Source organism: Dasypus novemcinctus, chromosome 21 (genome assembly GCF_030445035.2).
Source record: "Dasypus novemcinctus isolate mDasNov1 chromosome 21, mDasNov1.1.hap2, whole genome shotgun sequence".
Classification (NCBI taxonomy): Eukaryota; Metazoa; Chordata; class Mammalia; order Cingulata; family Dasypodidae; genus Dasypus; species Dasypus novemcinctus.
Window position 1 is genome coordinate 57,861,938 of NC_080693.1, and position 19,506 is coordinate 57,881,443.

Sequence of the window (19,506 nt, forward strand, 5' to 3'; positions counted from 1 at the left end):
CGGCGCCATTCCTGGGCAGGCTGCACTTTCTTTCGCGCTGGGCGGCTCTCCTCACGGGCGCACTCCTTGCGCGTGGGGCTCCCCCACACGGGGGACACCCCTGCGTGGCAGGGCACTCCTTGCGCGCATCAGCGCTGCGCGTGGGCCAGCTCCACACGGGTCAAGGAGGCCCAGGGTTTGAACCGCGGACCTCCCATATGGTAGACGGACGCCCTAACCACTGGGCCAAAGTCCGTTTCCCACTACTAGCTAGTTTTGACTCTGAACTGTGTTATTACAGCACCCTACCTCCCTTCCCCAAACCCTGGTACACACCCTTTCTTATTCACACTGTTCACTAAAATCCCGCTTGCCTTCTTTAATGTCAAATAATTTAAGAAATAAAGGATGAACAATGTAAACCACAAGTGTAATTCTGCTAAAAAAAAAAAAAATCCTTTTTTCATTAGTCATTTCTTCAAGCTGAAACTTTTTTTTAAGATTTATTTATTTGTTTATTTATTTCTCTCCCCTTCCCCCCGCCACCCTGGTTGTCTGTTCTCTGTGTCTATTTGCTGCATCTTCTTCTTTGTCCGCTTTTGTTGTTGTCGTCAGCGGCACGGGAATCTGTGTTTCTTTTTGTTGGGTCATCTTGTTATGTCAACTCTCCGTGTGTGCGGCGCCATTCCTGGGCAGGCTGCACTTTCTTTCACGCTGGGTGGCTCTCCTTACGGGGCGCACTCCTTGCACGTGGGGTTCCCCTATGCGGGGGACACCCCTGTGTGGCAGGGTACTCCCTGTGCACATCAGCACTGCACATGGGCCAGTTCCACATGGGTCAAGGAGGCCCGGGGTTTGAACCGCGGACCTCCCATGTGGTAGACGAACGCCCTAACCACTGGGCCAAGTCCGCTGCCCCCAAGCTGAAATTTTAGTTGTGATCCCCAAATGTCTTTGTAAAACTATCCTTGGCATATGAATATCATCCTCAAATCCAATAATGGTGAATTTATGACTATGAAAAGGACACCAACTTTGTAATGACTAGATGGTGTAATGACGAAGGAGTTCTAGACACAAGGATTACTGTACATCACTTGTAAGGTAAACCAATCAAAGGAGGTAACTTTCTATGACTTGCTAAAGAATGTGTTTTTTGAAATAGAAGTTACGTTCTGAATAACGTGTGAAAACTGTGTCCATCACTGACTCGTTCTGTTCATAGAACAAATGAGAAAAATTCTCACTATTAAAAAGACAAAAAAAGATGGGAAGGCAGGCACTGATACTAGTTGGTAAATTTACAAATGTTTTAATTAAATACACATTTTTTTTTTAACTTGGCAAAACATACATATATAAAAAGAACAGTTTCAGATTTCTTCCAGGTTTGCTTTTAGGTGTAGATAAAAAGGACAAACTCTAGGTTTCTTATTGACCAAGCTGCAATGAAAAAGTTCAAACTAACTCCCCTTTAAGAAGAAATGTAATGAGGCACTCTTTCTAATAGCCATACCCTCTTCCAAACCAGAAGGGGAAAAAAGTAACATTTTCTTGTTTCTATAATTTTCCTCATTCTGATACCGTTTGTTTTTTAGGTTTTTTAAAATTTATATTTTTGTTTTTTTATTTCTTCCCGACCCCTTGTTGTTTACACTTGCTGTGTCTGTTTGTTGTCTTTGTTTCTTTTTGAGGTATGGGGAACTGAGCTGGGGGCCTCCAATGTGCAAGGGAGGTGCCTAATTGCTTAAGCCGCCTTCTTTCCCTGCTTTGTTGTATCTCTTATTATGTTTTTCTTCTTGTGTCTTTCGTTGCATCATCTTGTTGTATCAGCTTGCCATGCCTGCCTGTTGTGCCAGCTTGCTGTCTTCTTTAGGAGGCACTGGGAACCAAACCACAGACCTTCCGTGTGGTAGGTGGGAGCTCAGTCGCTTGAGCCACATCGGCTTCCTGCCATTTTTTTTTTTTAAAGATTTATTTATTTATTTTCCCCTTCCCCTCCTCCCACCCTGCTGTTTTTGCTGTCTGTATTGTCTTCTCTTCTCATTTTCTCTCTTCTAGGACTCACCGGGATTTGATCCTGGAGACCTCTGATGTGAAGAGAGATTCCCTGTCAATTGCGCCACCTCAGTTCCTGGTTTCTGCTGCACTTCACCTTGACTCTCCCCTTGTCTCTCTTTTGATGTGTCGTCATCTTGCTGCACGACTCACTTGCGCAGGGCACTGGCTCACCACGCGAGTACTCACATGGGCACTCACGTGGGCACTAGCTTGCCGCACAGGCGCGCTTTCTCTTCTTTTTCACCAGAAGGCCCCAGGGATTGAACCCAGGTCCTCCCATTTGGTAGGCAGAAGCTCTATCACTTGAGCCACATCCGCTTCCCCCCACCATTTGTTGAAGAGACTGTTTTTTCCCATTAAATGGCTTTGGTAGTTTTTTGAAAACCAGTTGGCCATAGAGGCGAGGGTTTATTTCTGGACTCTCAATTCTGTTCCACTGATTGAATGTGTCTATTTTTATGCCCATACTATAATACCATACTGTTTTCTTTTTCTTCTTTTTTTTTTTTTTTTTTTTTTGAGGTACTGGGGTACGGGATTGAACCTGGGACCTCGTATGCGGGAAGCTGGCACTTGACCACTGAGCCACATCGACTCCCCAATACCATGCTGTTTTAACTACTGTAACTTTGAAATATGTTTCAAGGTCAGGCAGTGAAATTCCCTGTCCCTCTTCTTTTTTAGAATGCTCTTTGCTATTTGGGTGCACTCTCCCTTCCAAATGAATTTGGTAATTGGCTTTTTGATTTCTATAAAGTAGGCTGTTTGATTTTGATTGGTATTGCATTGAATCTGTAAATGAGTTTGAGTAAGATTGACATCTTCACGATATTTAGTTTTCCAATCTTGGGAGCAGCTGTGGCTCAAAGGATTGAGCTCCTGCCTATCACACGGGAGGTCCCGGATTTGGTTTCTGATGCCTCCTGGAGAAGACAAGCAAGACACAAACTGGAATGACAGGCAGGTGCAGTGAGCTGACACAGTAAGATGATGCAACAAACAGACACAAAGAGGAAACACAATGAGACACACAACAAAGCAGGTAGCTGAGGTGGCTCAATTGATTCCTTCTCTCCCACATGGGAGGTCCCAGGTTGGTTCCCAGTGTGTCCTAAAGAGAAGACAAGCATTGGGAAACGGACTTTGGCCCAGTGGTTAGGGCATCCGTCTACCATATGGGAGGTCCGCGGTTCAAACCCCGGGCCTCCTTGACCAGTGTGGAGCTGGCCACGCGCAGTGCTAATGCGCGCAAGGAGTGCCGTGCCACGCAAGGGTGTCCCCCGCGTGGGGGAGCCCCACGCGCAAGGAGTGCGCCCGTGAGGAAAGCCGCCCAGCGTGAAAAGAAAGAGCAGCCTGCCCAGGAATGGCGCCGCCCACACTGCCCGTGCCGCTGACGACAACAGAAGCGGACAAAGAAACAAGACACAGCAAATAGACACCGAGAACAGACAACCAGGGGAAGGGGGGAAATTAAATAAATAAATAAATCTTTAAAAAAAAAAAAAAAAAAAAAAGAGAAGACAAGCAGACATAAGAGAGCACACAGCAAACGGGCACATAGAGCAGATAGCGAGCATGAACAATGAGACGGGGAATAAATCTTTAAAAAAAAGTCCATTAACACGAAATGGCTTTCTATTTGCTTAGGTCTTCATTGATTTCTTTTAGCACTGTTTTATAGTTTTCTGGATATAGGTCTTGTAGTTCTTTGGTTAAATCGATTCTTAGGTATTTGAGTCTTTTTGTTGCTATTGTCAATGCAATGTTTTCACTGATTTCCTCCTCAGATTGTTCAGTACTAGTGTAGAGAAACATTACTGATTTTTGCATGTTGATCTTGTATCCCACCACTATTCTGAACTCATTTATTAGCTCAAGTAGCTTTGTCGTTGACTTTTCACACCTTTCTAAATACAGGATCATATCATTCACAAATAGTTTTACTTCCTCTTTTCCTATTTGAATGCCTTTTATTTATTTTTTTCTTGTCTAATTGGTCCAGCTAGAACTTCTAGCCCAATATTGAATAACAGTGGTAACAGTGGGCATCCTTGTATTGTTCCTGATCTTAGAGGGAAAGCTTTCAACCTTTCCCCATTGAGGATGATGTTAGCTGTGGGTTTTTCATATATGCCTTTTATCAGATTGAGGAATTTTCCTTCTATTCCTATCTTTCGAAGTGGTGTGTGTTGTTTTTTTTTTTAAATAAATATCTTCCCCCCACCCTGCCCCCTGAGAAGGCTCCCTCATCTGTTTACTCATTGTTTTTGCTCATTGTCTGCTTGTGGTCTGTTGGGTTTTTTTTTTCTTTCTTTAGGAGGCAGTGGGAACTAAACCCAGATTCTTCCATGTGGGAGGCGGGTGCTCAACTGCTTGAGCCCCATCTGCTCCCTGCTCATTTGTTTTTTCTCTTCTGCTTGTTGTTGTTTTTAAAGATTTATTTATTTTACTTTATTTTTAATTTATCCCCTTCCACCCATCCCTCCCCTCCAGATGGTTCTCTTGTCTCTCTGCTCATTGTTTGCCCACCTTCTCCAAGAGGCACCCAGAACTGAACCCGAGACCTCCCACATGGGAGGCAAATGCCCAATGGCCTGAGCCACATCCGCTCCCAGTGGGCTGCTGCATCTGCTGGCTTGTGGCATATGCTTGTTTAGGCATCTAGCTCGCATTGTAACAGGGTGTGGCATCTAGCTGTTAGTATGACGGCTGCAGACATCTGCTTGTCTTCTTTAGGAGTCATCGGGACCCAAACCAAGGACCTACCATGTGGTAGGTGGGTGCCAAGTGGTTGAGCCATATCCTCTTCCCTGCTTACTGTCTTTGCTCATTGTCTGCTCATTGTTTTTGTTTGTTATCTGCTCGTTGTCTGCTTGTTCTTTGTTGGTCTTCTTTAGGAGACACTGGGAACTGAACCCAGGACCTTCTCTGTGGAAGATGGTTGCTCAACTGCTTGAGTCACATCCACTCCCTGAAGTGGTTTTTTTGTTTGTTTTTGTTTGTTTGTTTGTTTTTGATGTACCAGGGCTGGGGATTTAACACAGGACCTTGTATGTGGGAAGTCCCAACCATTGAGCTATACTGCCTTCCCCAAGTTAGGTTTTTTTGTTTGTTTGTGTTTGAGGTACTGGGGATTGAACCTGGTACCTTGTATGTGGGCAGCCAGTGCTCAACCACTAGGTCATATCAGCCTCTCCAAGCTGGCTCTGTCGTTTGTTTTAATTGTTGTTTGTTTCCCAGTTTTTTTTAGGAAGCACTGGGAACCAAACCTGGGACCTCCCGTGTGGGAGATTGGGAGCTCAACCACTTGAGCCACATCTCCTTATTTAGTTTTTAGGAAGTACCAAGCATTGAATCCAGGACCTACTACATGGGAAGCAGGCGCTAAACCACTTGAGCTACATCTACTCCCCTCGAAGTGTTTTTATCAAGAAAGGATTTTGTATTTTGTTGAATGCCTTTTCTGCATTTATTGAGATAATCATGTTTTTTTTCCTTTAATTTGTTAATGTGGAGTATTATGTTAATAGATTTTCTTATGTTGAACCATCCTTGCATACCAGGAATAAATCCCACTTGGTCATGGTGTATAAGTCTTTTAATACGCTGTTGGATTCTATTTGCAAGTATTTTGTTGAGAATTTTTGCATCTATGTTCATTAGAGAGATTGGTTTGTAATTTTCTTATCTTGTAGTGTCTTTGGTTTTGGTATAGAGTGATGTTGACTTTATAAAATGTGTTGGGTAACTTTCCCTCCTCTTCAATTTTTGGAAGAGTTAAAACAGGATTGCTGTTAATTCAAAATGCTTGGTAGAGTCACCTGTGAAGCCATCTCGTCCTGGACTTTTCTTTGTGGGGAGATTTTTGATGACTGATTTAGTCTCTTAAACGTGATTGGTTTGTTAAGTTCTTGTATTTTTTGTAGCATTAGTGTAGGTTGTTTGTGCACTTCTGGAATTTGTCCATTTCATCTAGGTCGTCTAGTTTGTTGGCATATAGTTTCTCATAATATCCTGTTATGATTCTTTTTATTTCTGTGGGGTCAGTAGTAACTTTGCCCCTTTCATTTCTCATTATATTTCTTTGCATCTTCTCTCTTTTTTTTTTTCTTTGTTAGTCTAGCTAAGGGTTTGTCAGTTTTATTAATCTTCACAAAGAACCAGCTTTTGGTTTTGTTGATTTGCTCTATTGTTTTTATTTGTTCTTAATTTCATTTATTTCTGTTCTAATCTTTATTATTTCTTTCCTTCTGTTTGGTTTGGGAATCATTTGCTGTTCTCTTTCTAGTTTTTCCAGTTGTTCAGTTAAATCTTTGATTTTAGCTCTTTTTTTTTTTAAAGTATATTATTTATTTCTTCTTTTCTTATTTTTTATTTACTTTTAAAAGATACATAGATCACACAAAATGTTACATTAAAAAATCTTTTTTAATATAGGTGTTTAGGGTTATAAATTTCTACCTCAAAACTACCTTTGCTGTATCCCAATAAGTTTTGATAAATTGTGTTCTTGTTTTTATATGTCTCAATATATTTTCTAGTTTCACTTACAGTTTCTTCTTTGACTCCCTGATTATTTAGGAGTGTGTTGTTCAGGCTCCACACATTTGTAAATTTACCTCTTTCCCATCTATTATTGATTTTCGGTTTTATTCCATTATGCTCTGGGAAGGTGTTTCGTGTAATTTTAATCTTTATGTATTTAAATCTGCATTGTGATGTAACATGTGATCTATCCTGGAGAAAGATCCAGGGGCACTTGAGAAGAATGTATAACCTGCTGAGTTTGGGTCCTATGTTCCGTGTATGCCTCTCAGGTCTAATTCATTTGTCATATTGTTCAAGTTCTGTTTCTTTGTTGATCTTTTGTCTAGTTGTTCTAACTAATAATGTGAGTGGTGTGTTGAAATGTACAACTTTTATTGTAGAGATGTCTGTTTCTCCCTTTAATTTTACCAGAGTTTGCCTCATATATTTTGGGGCACCCTGGTTAGGTGCCTAGTTATCTGTGACTGTTTATTCTTCCTGGTGGCTTGTCCCTTTTATTAATATATAGTAGTCTTCTGTATCTCTTATAACTTTATTGCATTCAAAATCTGTTTTGGGGAAACGGACTTGGCCCAGTGGTTAGGGCATCTGTCTACCACATGGGAGGTCCGCGGTTCAAACCCTGGGCCTCCTTGACCCGTGTGGAGCTGGCCCATGCGCAGTGCTGATGCGCGCAAGGAGTGCCCTGCCACGCAGGGGTGTCCCCCGCATAGGGGAGCCCCACGCGCAAGGGGTGCACCCATAAGGAGAGCCGCCCAGCGTGAAGGAAAGTGCAGCCTGCCTAGGAATGGCACCGCCCACACTTCCCGTGCCGCTGACGACAACAGAAGCGGACATAGAAACAAGACGCAGCAAATAGACACAGAGAACAGACAACCGCAGGGGGTGGGGTGGGGTGGGGTGGGATTAAATAAATAAATAAATCTTTAAAAAAAACAAAACAAAACAAAAAAAATCTGTTTTGTGCGATATAGTATAGCTACCTCTCCTCTCTTTTGGTTACTGTTTACATGGGGTATCTTTTTCTAACCTTTCACTTTCAGCCAGTTTGTATCCCTGGGTTTAAAGTGAGTCTCTTTTAGGCAGCATATGAATTTGCTTATGTATTTTTATCCATTCTGTCAGCCTATATCTTTTGGTTGGGGAATTTAATCCATTCACTTTTAATGAAATTACTCTAAATGCTTTATTTAGTTCCACTATTTTATTCTTTTGTTTCATATGTAATATCTTAGTTTTATCTGTCTTTTTACTCTTTAGGTTATCCTTTCTGCTGTTCTTTTTTCTATACTGTCCTCCAAGCCTCTCTTTCTTGTCTTTTTCTTTCAGACTGTAAGGCTTCCTTTAATATTTCCTACAAAGTTGGATTCTTTTTAATGAACTCTCTTAGTTTTCTGTTTGTTTGTGAATATTTTAAACTCACCTTCATATTTGAAGGACAATTTTGCTCCATAAAGAATTCTTGGCTGGCAATTTTTCTTTCAGTATCCTAATTATATCATACCACTGTCTTCTTGCCTCCATGGTTTCTGATGAGAAATTCACAGTAAGTCTTACTCAGTGTCCCTTGTATGTGATGGTTTGCTTCTCCCTTGCTGCTCTCAGAATTTTCTCCAACATTTGACATTCCAAGTAGTACATGTGTTGGAGAAGGTCTATTTGGATTTATTCTGATTGGGGTACACTGTGCATATGGACATATAAGTTAATTTCTTTCATGGTAGTTGGGAAATTTTCAGCTAATATTTCCTAAAATCCTCTTTCTGCCCCTTTTCCCTTCTCTTCTTCTCCTGGAACTCCTATGACATGTTGTTGGCTATTGCCAACTCCTTGTGCCCTTGCTCAATTTTTTCCATTCTTTTCTCTATTCTCTATCTTCAGTTTCAGCTCTTCTGTCTTCTGTATCAAGTTTTCTTCTGTCTTTTTGAGTTTGCTGTTGTATGCCACTAATGGGTTTGTTTATTTTTTGGTGGTGTTTGTTTTTTTGAGGTACCGGGACCTCATATGTGGGCAGCTGGTATTCAACCACTGAGCCACATCATCTCCCCTGAGTTGGCTCTGTCATTTGTTGTGCTCATTGTTTTGCTCGTTTGTTTTTGTTTGTTGTGTGCTTTTTTTTTGCTTGTTGTTTTTGCTTGTTGTCTGCTTGCTGTTGTGGGTTTTTTTCTTCATCTTTTTTTCTTTAGGAGGCACCAGGAACTGAAACTGGGACCTCCCATGTGGGAGGTGGGTGCTCAACTGCCCAAGCCACATCCCCTCCCTGATCTTTTTTTTATTTAATTTTTTAAAGATTTATTTTATTTATTTATTTCTCCCCACCTCCTTGTTGTTTTGGACTTGCTCTGTCTGTTGTATTCCTTGTTTCTTTAGAAGGCACAGGAGCCAAACCCAGGACCTCTGATGTGGGAGAGAGGTGCCTAATCACTTGAGCCATCTCTGCTCCCTGCTTTGTTGTGATTCTTATTATGTTTTTACTTCCTGCGTGTCTTGCTGTGTCAACTCACTGCATCTGCCCATTGTGTCAGCTTGCTCTCTTCTTTCAGAGGCACCAGGAACCTCTGCTCCCTGCTTGATGTGTCTCTCATTGTGTTTTTTTTTTCTTCCTCTGTCTCTTGCTGTGTCAGCTTGGCACGCCTGCCCATTGCACCAGCTCACTGTCTTCCTTAGGAGGCACTGGGATCCGAACCCATGACCTCCCATGTGGTAGTCAGGAGCCCAGTTGTCTGAGCCACATCCACTTCCCTGCTGTTTGTTTTTGCTTGTTGTCTGCTCATTGTTTTTGCTCATTGTTTGTTTTCTTTAGGAGGCACTGGGAACCAAATCCGGGTCTTCCCATGTGGGATGTTGGTGCTCAACTGCTTGAGCCACATCCTCTCCCCTTTAATGTGCTTTTATCTCATAATTATATACTCCTTGGTCATAATTTTTTCTGGTTTCATCCTTCTTCCTTCTGGGCATAATTTCCATCTTCCTGGAATACATCCTTTGATTAGTTTCTCAGGAAAGGCTTATGTATGGGTAACTTCTCAGTTTTTGCCTGATAATGACTTTGTTTTATGCTGTCTTTGGAATGATAGTTTAGCAGGGTAGGGAAGCAGATATAGCCCAACTGATAGGGCATCTGCCTACCATATGGGAGGTCCAGGGTTCAAACCCAGGGTCTTCTGACCTGTGTGGTGAGCTGGCCCATGTGCAGTGCTGATGTGCCACACAGGGGTGTCCCCACGTAGGGGAGCCCCACGCACAAGGAGTGCATCCTATAAGGAGAGCCTCCATGCGCAAGAAAAGCACAGCCTGCCCAGGAGTGGTGCCGCACACATGGAGAGCTGATGGAGCAAGATGATGCAACAAAAAGAGACACAGATTCCTCGTGCTGCTGACAAGAATACAAGCGGACACAGAGAACAGACAACGGGGCGGAAGGGGGAGACAAAAAAAAAGTTTAGCAGGGTATAGGATCTAGGTTCATAGTTCTTCTCTTGCAGTGCTTCAAAAATAGTATTTGTCTTTTGATCTCTTGTTACTGATTACACATTTGTTGTCTAATTCTTATTCCTTTGTAGGAAATCTGTTTTTTTTCTCTCTTTTTATTTTTTATTTTTAGTGGTAAAATAGTCATAACAAAATTTGCCATTTTAACCATTTTTAACTGTACAGTTTAGTGACTGGTTTGTTTTTAAGATCTTTTTATTTTGTTTTCAGTGCACTACAGTTTCTAACATGTCTAATGAATATTTATTCTTACTTATCTTCCTAGGAGACTCATGCCTCTTCAGTGGATTTGTTCCTTTTAGCAACTCTGGAAAATTCTTTTTCTTTTTTAAATAAAATTTTTAAAATTATTTTTTATTTATTTCTCATCCCTTTCCCCCCCATTGTCTGCTCTCTAGGTCCATTTGCTGTGTGTGTTCTTCTGTGTCTGCTTTGCATTCTTGTCAGTGGCACCAGGAATCTGTGTCTCTTTTTTTTTCTCTCATTATTTTTTTTTGTCTTTATTTTTTTAATAATACATTTAAAAAAATGAGGTCCCCATATACCCCCCACCCCCATCCCCCCCCCCGTCCCTCCATAGCAACAGTCTCCTCCATCATCATGAGACATTCATTGCATTTGGTGCTGTGTCTCTTTTTGTTGCGTCATCTTGCTGCATCAGCTCTTGGTGTGTGCGGCACCAGTCCTGGGCAGACTGTAATGTTTTTGCACAGGGTGACTCTCGTGGGGCACACTCCTTGCGTGTGAGGCTCCCCTACGTGGGGGACACCCCTGTGTGGTAGGGAACTCCTTGCGTGCATCAGTACTGTGTGGGCCAGCTCAGGGGGCCCTGGGTTTGAATCCTGGACCTCCCATATGGTAGGTGGACACTCTATCGGTTGAGCCAAATATGTTTTCCTGGAAAATTCTTAATCATTTATCTTTAAATATTGTCTTTTTCTATTTTTTTTCTGTTCTTTCATTTAGCTACTTTTTTGAGAAATAATAATTTTTAAGCAGCCGTCCATGTCTCTTAACTGCTCTTATATTTTCTTTTTCTCTCTATGCTCTAGGTTAGGTAATTGCCTTAAATCTATCTTCCACTTTGCTGATTCTCTCATCTGCTGCATCTGATTTTACCTTATCAGTGAGTTTTTTATATTTTTTATTTCATATGTTGTATTTTGCCTTTTTGAGAACCTTTTTCATAATACATTGTTTTTTTTCCTTCTGTTTTATAAAATTCCTTCTTTTATCTCCTTAAATACACTTCAATTTGTAAACTCTTGAGTTCTATTATCTCACATTCTTGGAGTGCTAGTCTTTCTGTTATGTCTGTTGACTTTTGCTAGAAAGATTTCAGAGGTGTTTCATGATGTTTAGTTGTAAACTCATCTTCCCTGAAGATTGTTTCTTCTGAGGAATTCCAAATAACTTGAGTTATGAATATACCCTCCAGAGAAGTTTTTTGGGGTTGGTTTTTTTTTTTTTTTCCTTCACTCAGAGCCCTGGACAGAAACAAATTTTATCTCTGAGTTGGTGGGCTATTTTTCTAGGCTCCCTTTTGCAGCAAATGTAATCTTTTGAAGGTCATAGCTTTATGAAGGGATGTCTGTTCCAGTTCCCTGCCCTTCGAGGATCTAAGGTTTGAGGAAAAGTTAAGCTCCTAGCTTGATAGATCCATTAGTTATGCCCCGGGCTATCATATCAACTTGCAGTTTCCATGATGCCTTTTTGTTTCCTTGTCCTTTCTGGCATCTTGGGATTTATCTCTCTTATAATCTAGGATAGGGTATTTTTAAATATATGTGTATGTATGTGTACTGTTACATTTTATCTAACATTTCTGGATGTAATAGTGGGAGTAGTTTCACTTTAGCTTATTAGTCCATTATGTTGCCAGAACCAGTATTTTTCAATGTAAGATCTTTTGCAAAATAGTAAGTGAACTCATAGAAAAGGGAATGAATTTCTTCCAAAGAGTTCTGGGTCAGGAGGGTGAGCTAGAAGAGTCGTTCAGAGGTGCCAGGTATGGTGGTCATGGTAGCTGTCACCACAGCTCAGTCTAGTCTCGTCAAGAGCAACATTGGGGGGGGGGGGGTTGGGGTTGAATGGGACCTCATATATATTTTTTTAATGTAATATTTTTACAGAATCAATTAAAAAAACAACAACAACAACAGTGGGGGAAAAAACTTGAAATCTTTCCTCTTAGGAATAGAGGTGGGAGGGAAACAGATGGATAGGTTAGAACTTTTCCACTCCCAAATTAGAGATTGAAAATTTTTCACAGAGAACAAAAAATTAAACTTCTGAAACTGTATTAAATGGTGGTGGTAGGGGGGATCATGTGTCTTTCTGACAGAAACTAACCTGTGGTCTTAGGTTTATCTGAGATTCCTCAGTTGGGATCTCTCCTAAAATCCTGTCTCTCAGAGTTTGGGGTTGCTGTCTATTTTCTTACTATGACTGTATAGCTGTATAGAATCAGTATAACTAGGCAACTCTGGCGGCAACAAAGATAGGGATAAAAAATAATAAAGTGGGAAATGGATGTGGCTCAAGCAAATGGGCTCCCGCCTACCATATGGGAGGTCCATGTTCAGTGTTGAGTGCCTCCTAAAGAAGACGAGCAAGACAGCGAGTTGACACAACAAGATGACGCAATAAAAGACACAAGAAGAAAAATATAATGAGAGATCCAACAAAACAGGGAACAGAAGAGGCTCAAATGATTAGGTGCTTCCCTCCCACATCAGAGATCCCAGGTTAGGATCCTGGTGCCTCCTAAAAGAAACAAAACAGACCCAGCAAGTGCAAACAACAACGGGGTAGAGAGAAATAAATAAATCTTAAAAACCAAAACCACTTAAATAGGTAAATAAAATAATAAAGGACCAGAAAAAAAGATGATTATTTTTTTACTAGGTACAAAGATAACTGTGTAAGATATGAGGGTAAGCCAGTTGATACTGATGTTGTGTCAGAGGTTAAAGGAGATGAGTCCTTGGTTGTTGCTTGTGTTGGATTTTGTTCCACACGTGAGTTTAGAGCAAAAATCAGTCCCAATGATGTTTTTTTTTTTGCTTGTCTTAAAGGGTTTATAGTAATACCAGAGAAATTGCTTTCTGTTCCTGGTACTCAAGTATACCTTTACTCAAAGTTTTCTGATAGATCGTGCAATTGTTCAGCTCTATGTCCCTAAAACTTCACGTATTACTTGGCTTATGGTAAGTGTTCAGGAAATGTTTGTAAACATAAAAATCTAATTGTTTTCCATTTTCAGGTCCAGTTTGAATTTCCATACAAAGTATCATAAAAGCAAGAATCAGTGATCTATATCTTTTTCTCTTCTAGCTCAGACCATGACCGGCTTCATACCTTGGTGACAGAACACTGTTTTCCGGTAGGCTCTCACCTCCTTAGAACTGTGGGGATGCCTGAATTGGGCAGGCTCTAGATATCACCTTTGGTTTTGAAAGTGCAGGAAGTTTAGGGCACAACCTTAGGTTCTTTTATCTTTAAGCTCTGTTATCATTGGCTGAATGATAAGTGACTTGACACAAACTAAGGTCCATAGCAAGGCCCTTGTAAAGAAGATGTCCATCAATAAGCAGTACTGAAACCACAGAGTACATCTCTTGAGGTCAGGATATGGGCTATGTTAGGCCATACCTACACATGCCTATGCTATAGTAAGGTATTTAGCAAAAATAAATAAGGTTTATATTCTGTACTAACAGTGGTAAAATGTATTTTTGGGGTATAGCTAAGAATGGATTCTTTGTGCTTTAATTAGAGATTCAAGCAAAAGAACCTCAGTTTCTATCAGTTCAGCCTCATCTCCCCAGTTAACCTAACCCACTCCTCTGTGTTAAAGGTGAGGGGGAGAAAACACAGGAGAGCAACCGAAATACGTGTAATGATTAGATTATAAAAGTATGTAGGAATATTGGAGTGTTCTGGATTGGCTCTGTATTATTTTTACTACTGTCCTATAAGTTTTTTAAAAAATTATTTCAAAATAATTTTTTAAAAAGGTTTATGGAGAAATAATGGTGTATTGGGTATGCTGACAATTTGGAATGGATTTTCATTGATTTGGAGAAGGTTCCTCAAGAAGGTAGATGGGTCTTAGGTTGTAATTTCGGTGAAAAGAGAGTGGTCATGAGGTATATTCTAGATAAGCTTGAGTAATAGTTTTATCAAAAGCTTGGGAAGGTGAGGGAAAAGTTGACACAAAAAGGCATTTGAGGAGGAGTGGGTGTAGCTCAGTGGTTGAGCACTTGCTTTGCATGTATGAGTTTCCAGGTTCAATCTCTGTACCCCCTAAAAAATTATAATGTATTCAATAATGCTGTGTATTAGCCAAAGGGTGCTGATGCAAAATAGCAGGAATCAGCTGGTTTTTATAAAGGATATTTATTTGGGGTAGAAGCTTACAGTCACAAGGCCATAAAGAGTAAATTACGGGAAACGGACTTTGGCCCAGTGGTTAGGGCGTCCGTCTACCACATGGGAGGTCCGCGGTTCAAACCCCGGGCCTCCTTGACCCGTGTGGAGCTGGCCATACGCAGTGCTGATGCGCGCAAGGAGTGCCGTGCCACGCAGGGGTGTCCCCCGCGTAGGGGAGCCCCACGCGCAAGGAGTGCGCCTGTGAGGAAAGCCGCCCAGCGTGAAAAGAAAGAGCAGCCTGCCCAGGAATAGTGCCGCCCACACTTCCCGTGCCGCTGACGACAACAGAAGCGGACAAAGAAACAAGACGCAGCAAATAGACACCAAGAACAGACAACCAGGAGAGGGGGGGAAATTAAATAAATAAATAAATCTTTAAAAAAACAAACAAACAAACAAACAAAAAGAGTAAATTACTTCCCTCACCAAAGTCTGTTGCCACATGTTGTAGCAAGATTGCTGCCAGTCTATGTGAGGTTTCAGCCTTCCTCTTCAGGCTTTGTGGTCCCAGCTTCTTCTGGTCTTAGCTGTGGCTGATATAATGCTCATCACTCTCCCCAGGGCTTGTTTCTTCCCAGGCTCAGCTGCTCTGCTCTCTCCACAAGGTCAGCTGTAGACTTTGAGGTTCTCTCTCTTCCTAGGGCCTCTGCCCTGTCTATGGAGCTGTCTCTATTCCTCTGTATTTCTGCTCTTGTATTTACTTCCCAAGGCTCCAGCATCAAAACTCCAACTCTCTCCTCTGCCAAGTCATTTTCTCTGTGAGTCCCCACCCCTTTAGTGGGTGGGGACTCAGTGTCCTACTGACATGGCCTAATCAAAGCTTTGATCATAATTTTATCAAGTAAAAGTGAAACCTCTGAATCTAATACAATCTAATATACCCAGAGGAACAGACCAGTTTAACATAATCCAGTATCTATTTTTGCAATTCATAAACAACACCAAACTGCTATATGATATAAGAAAGTAAATGCCAAAATAAGCTTCTATGGTCAAGGAAAATATCCTTCAGCAATGAGGATGAGGAAAAAAATCTATTAAAAAAGCATTTGGGGGGAAGTGGCTGTGGCTCAATCAGTTGGGCTCCCATCTACCATATGGGAGGCCCTGGGTTTGCGGCCCAGGGTCTCCTTGTGAAGGCAGGCTCACCTGCAAGCATCGCGGAGTGCCGCCTGGCCCGCAGTGCACAGTGGAATGCCTTCTGGCTTGCAAGCGCCACGGAGAGCCAACTCGGCAAGGTGATAGAACAAAAAGGCAGACAAGTAAAAAAAGCACAGAAGAGCATGCAGCGAATGGACACAGAGAGCAGACAATAAGCAAGCCACAATGGGAAAAATAAATAAAAAAATAAAATACAGAAGAACACACAGCGAATGGACACAGAGCAGACAGCAAGCAAGCTGCAAGGTGGGGGGAATTGAAAAAAAAAAAGCATTGGGGGAGAGATGTTGAGTGTTGGCCTTGGTACTGCAGAAAGTGAAAGCAGGTGTGGCAAGACAAACTTCCCTAAAAGGAGGGAAAAACCCAGTTAAACTTGTTTTCCTCTGCCCTTAGGACATGGTCTGGGACATCAAATATAAGACAGTCCGCTGGCGTTTCCTGGAATCTTTAGAGCCACCCCAGGTGGTTCAGGTCCGCTGTACCAGTCTGGTGAACCAGGGCAACTTGTATGGCCAGGTCACCGTACGCATGCACACCCGGCAGGTAGAGGCACCAGTCTGCTTTCCTCCAGCTTTTCTTCATTCTCAGGGTGGGCATCTCCCTCTGGGATAGTGGATACAGCTTCCCAGGATTGTAGTTTCTGAGGAAGGGTTCACTTTAACTTTCCTTGCTCTGTCACTATGCCTTCCCATTGCTTGATGTTAACTCTACTAAGACATGGTGTAAAGATATTCTGTCCCACCTTCCCCAAACCCAGCCAAAAACCTCTGAAAATAAAGTGTCAATAGTTGGCCACTTAATATGCATTTATATTTGGAGATAATTTTTTTCCAACCATTAAAATTTTTGTTATGGTTCTTTCTTAATTTTATGGAAAAAAATAAAACTGAGAACCAAGAGGCCAGATTTGCTTTCATCTTTGCAGACTCTGGCCATCTATGACCGATTTGGTCGGTTGATGTATGGACAGGAAGATGTACCCAAGGATGTCCTGGAGTATGTAGTATTTGAAAAGCACCTGGTAAACCCTTATGGGAACTGGAGAATGCATGGGAAGATCGTCCCCCAGTGGGCACCCCCTAAGCAGCCCATCCTTAAGGTAAGACAACTTGTATGGTCTAAGAGTTGAAACATCCTAGCCCACTTCTGTTGGGCTCCACCTAGTGGACAGAGGAGGTGATGTAGCACCAGGGAAGGGGAATGTTGTGGTGGAACGGCTAGTGAGTCAGCCATGGACTTTGTTGGTAGGTGTATTAGTTAGCCTGAGGGGTGCTGATGCAAAGTACCACAAATCTGTTGGCTTTCATAAAGAGTGTTTATTTGGAGTAGAAGCTTACAGTAACCAGGCTATACAGAGTAAGTTACTTCCCTCATCAAAGTCTGTTGCCATGTGTTGGAGCAAGATGGCTGCTTCCTCTTTCCCTAAAGGCTCCATGGTCCCAGCTTGCAATATCAGCTGTAGGCTAGGATAAGTCTCATATCTTTCCTGGGGCTTGTTTCTCTCTGGGCTTAGGTGCTCTGCTCTCTTCACAAGGCCATCTGTAAACTATCAAGCAAACAGTTCGTGTCTCTTCCCAGGGCCTCTGCCATGTCTAATGGAGCCTTCTCTCCTCTGTGTATTTACTTCCCAGGACTCCAGCATTAAAACTCCTACTGTCTTCTCTGCCTTGTCGTTTTCTCTGTGAGTCCTGGCCCCCCAAGGGACCCAATCAAAGTCCTAGTCATAATTGAATCAAGTAAAATCCAGTACAATCTAATGTACTCAGAGGAACAGACCAATTTACAAACATAATCTAATATCTATTTTTGGAATTCATAAATAATACCAAACTGCTACAGTAGGTAACTCAGCTTCCTGCTCTTTTAGACGGTGATGATTCCTGGCCCCCAGCTGAAGCCATGGGAAGACTATGAAGAGCCACAAGGGGAAGCCCGTAAGCCTCAACCAGCCTGATGGCAAAAATGACTTCAGGGTAAAACATAGGTGATGGGGCAGCTAGAAGCTGTGAAGTATCTGAGTCTGGGAGCTGAGAAGTCATCCATCTCTGTCATGCAATAAAAAGAACAACCTTTGTTCTCTCCTGTCCTGTGAGGGTCTTTTCAGCAGTTTTTCTTCAATAACCATGGCTGATAACTAGGGCCAGATGTCTGGCTGGTATGTTCAGTTATGGACCCCCACTGCTGCTGCTTTTTTTTTTTGATTGTACATCTAGCTTCTGAGTCTAGATGAAAGAGGGTTTGTTTCAGAGAACATCTGGTACCAGTTTTTCCCACAGTAGTGACTGTTGGGGAACAAAGTAGGAATGTTCTCAATCACAGGGCTGGCAACATAGTTTGAAATAAAACACTGTTGGGGTGTTGAACAAATTGTGATGGATTCTGTACATTTCATCTGGTTCAAGCTGGAAGTAGACTGACCTTCAAATGATAGAAGTGAAAGGTAAGGTTAACTGTGAGTGATGCAAATTCCAGGAAATCTAGTAGTTAATGTGTTTATAAAATATATAATTTCAAAGGGTATTTTCTCACTGAATCAGTATTTGTATTTCAGAGAAGAATGTAAATCCAAAGAAATCATTTAATCATTTATCCCTTTGTGTTAGGAGTGTGTGCGTGTGTATATTTAAATTAACCTCCCCCCCCCAGTATATTCTTAATTACCAGCTGCATCTTGGTGTGCTCACAGGAAGTCTTGTGGCAAGGGTCATGGAAGTGTTGACACATTTGGGAAATCCATCCGTAAGACTTGGTTTCCTAATTTCTAGCACCTCCTGGAGATGGTGGTGATTCTTTCCAACCCAGCACTGGGAAGGCAAATGTATGAGAGTATGAACCTGTGTTGAGTGAAACAGCCCAGCCCTCCTTTTTCCTTAGTTCCAGCTGGGATGTCAGCGGGAGAATGTAGGACTCCATGTGCTTTTGTCCTGGAATCACCTGAGGAGAATCACTTCATGCCAGCAACAAGATTGGCTTACAGGATTAGTGCTTTCATCAGTCCAGTGTGCATTCCCACTTAATTCTTTTACTTTCTGTTTTTTAAAACCTAGAATTTTTGTTTTTTAGGAGTTTGTCATTTAGGGTAAGAATTAATCTGTTCTGACCTTGTCCTGAGAGTAGAGTCCAAATGAACTGAAATCTGCTCAAGAATAGCTGAACTCTTCAGGCCTTCTGAAGCTACCATCTCAGCCAAGGACCAAACAGGTCAGGCCTCCCTGGGGAAAATTGGTATTTTTACAACAGCTGCTGAGTGCTGACCAGAAACAAAGCTGTATGCCCTGAAGGAAAAAACAGCACTGGTGATTTAATCCAAAGCAGCCCACTCTCATTTTACTACTTAGTCTCAACCCTTTTGGCTTAAAATGTATATCAGTTTGCAGTACTACTGCTGGAGTGAGGTTTGGTCACATCCCATTTGCTTGAGCCCTGGATTAAAGCAAAATGAAAATGGAAGTGCTTTGACCAGGATCCATAGCTGGAGAATAGAGAAGGAGGGAAGGTAATCTAGGGAGGCAGGGGAAGCAGAAAAACAAAAAGCACACTTAATGGGCAAGTGATACATTGATTTCTCTGGATATGTAAAAAGAATGTTTCAAATAAGCTATTTCACCCTACTCCCCTGGATCTGTCTCTGGGACTCTAGATAATCCTGAATAACAGCTAAAGCAGTAGCAGCCACTGGGCAGCCAGAGGATAAGTGCAGTTTTCATTTTTTTTTAGAATCAAATCCAGCTGAGCAAATGGCCCCAGATGTGAAGGATTGGCAGACAGGGCTAGGCAGAATCCATCTGCTGTGTCAGCCACAAAACCTTGCAGAGAATTAGGCTACCCAAA

General features: G+C 41.9%; 1 protein-coding gene across 1 annotated transcript in view; it reads left to right on the forward strand.

Annotated features, from left to right (window-relative positions):
- The window catches only part of MRPL45 (mitochondrial ribosomal protein L45), a 31,733-nt gene extending 13,966 nt beyond the window's left edge, over nt 1-17,767 (forward strand). Inside the window, exons 5-8 of the mRNA XM_004457839.5 lie at nt 13,417-13,465; nt 16,069-16,218; nt 16,601-16,774; nt 17,543-17,767. Coding sequence (XP_004457896.1) covers nt 13,417-13,465; nt 16,069-16,218; nt 16,601-16,774; nt 17,543-17,629 — 460 coding nt within the window. The 3' untranslated portion in view covers nt 17,630-17,767. The remainder of the gene's footprint in view (nt 1-13,416; nt 13,466-16,068; nt 16,219-16,600; nt 16,775-17,542) is intronic.
- Nucleotides 17,768-19,506: the final 1,739 nt, after the last annotated feature.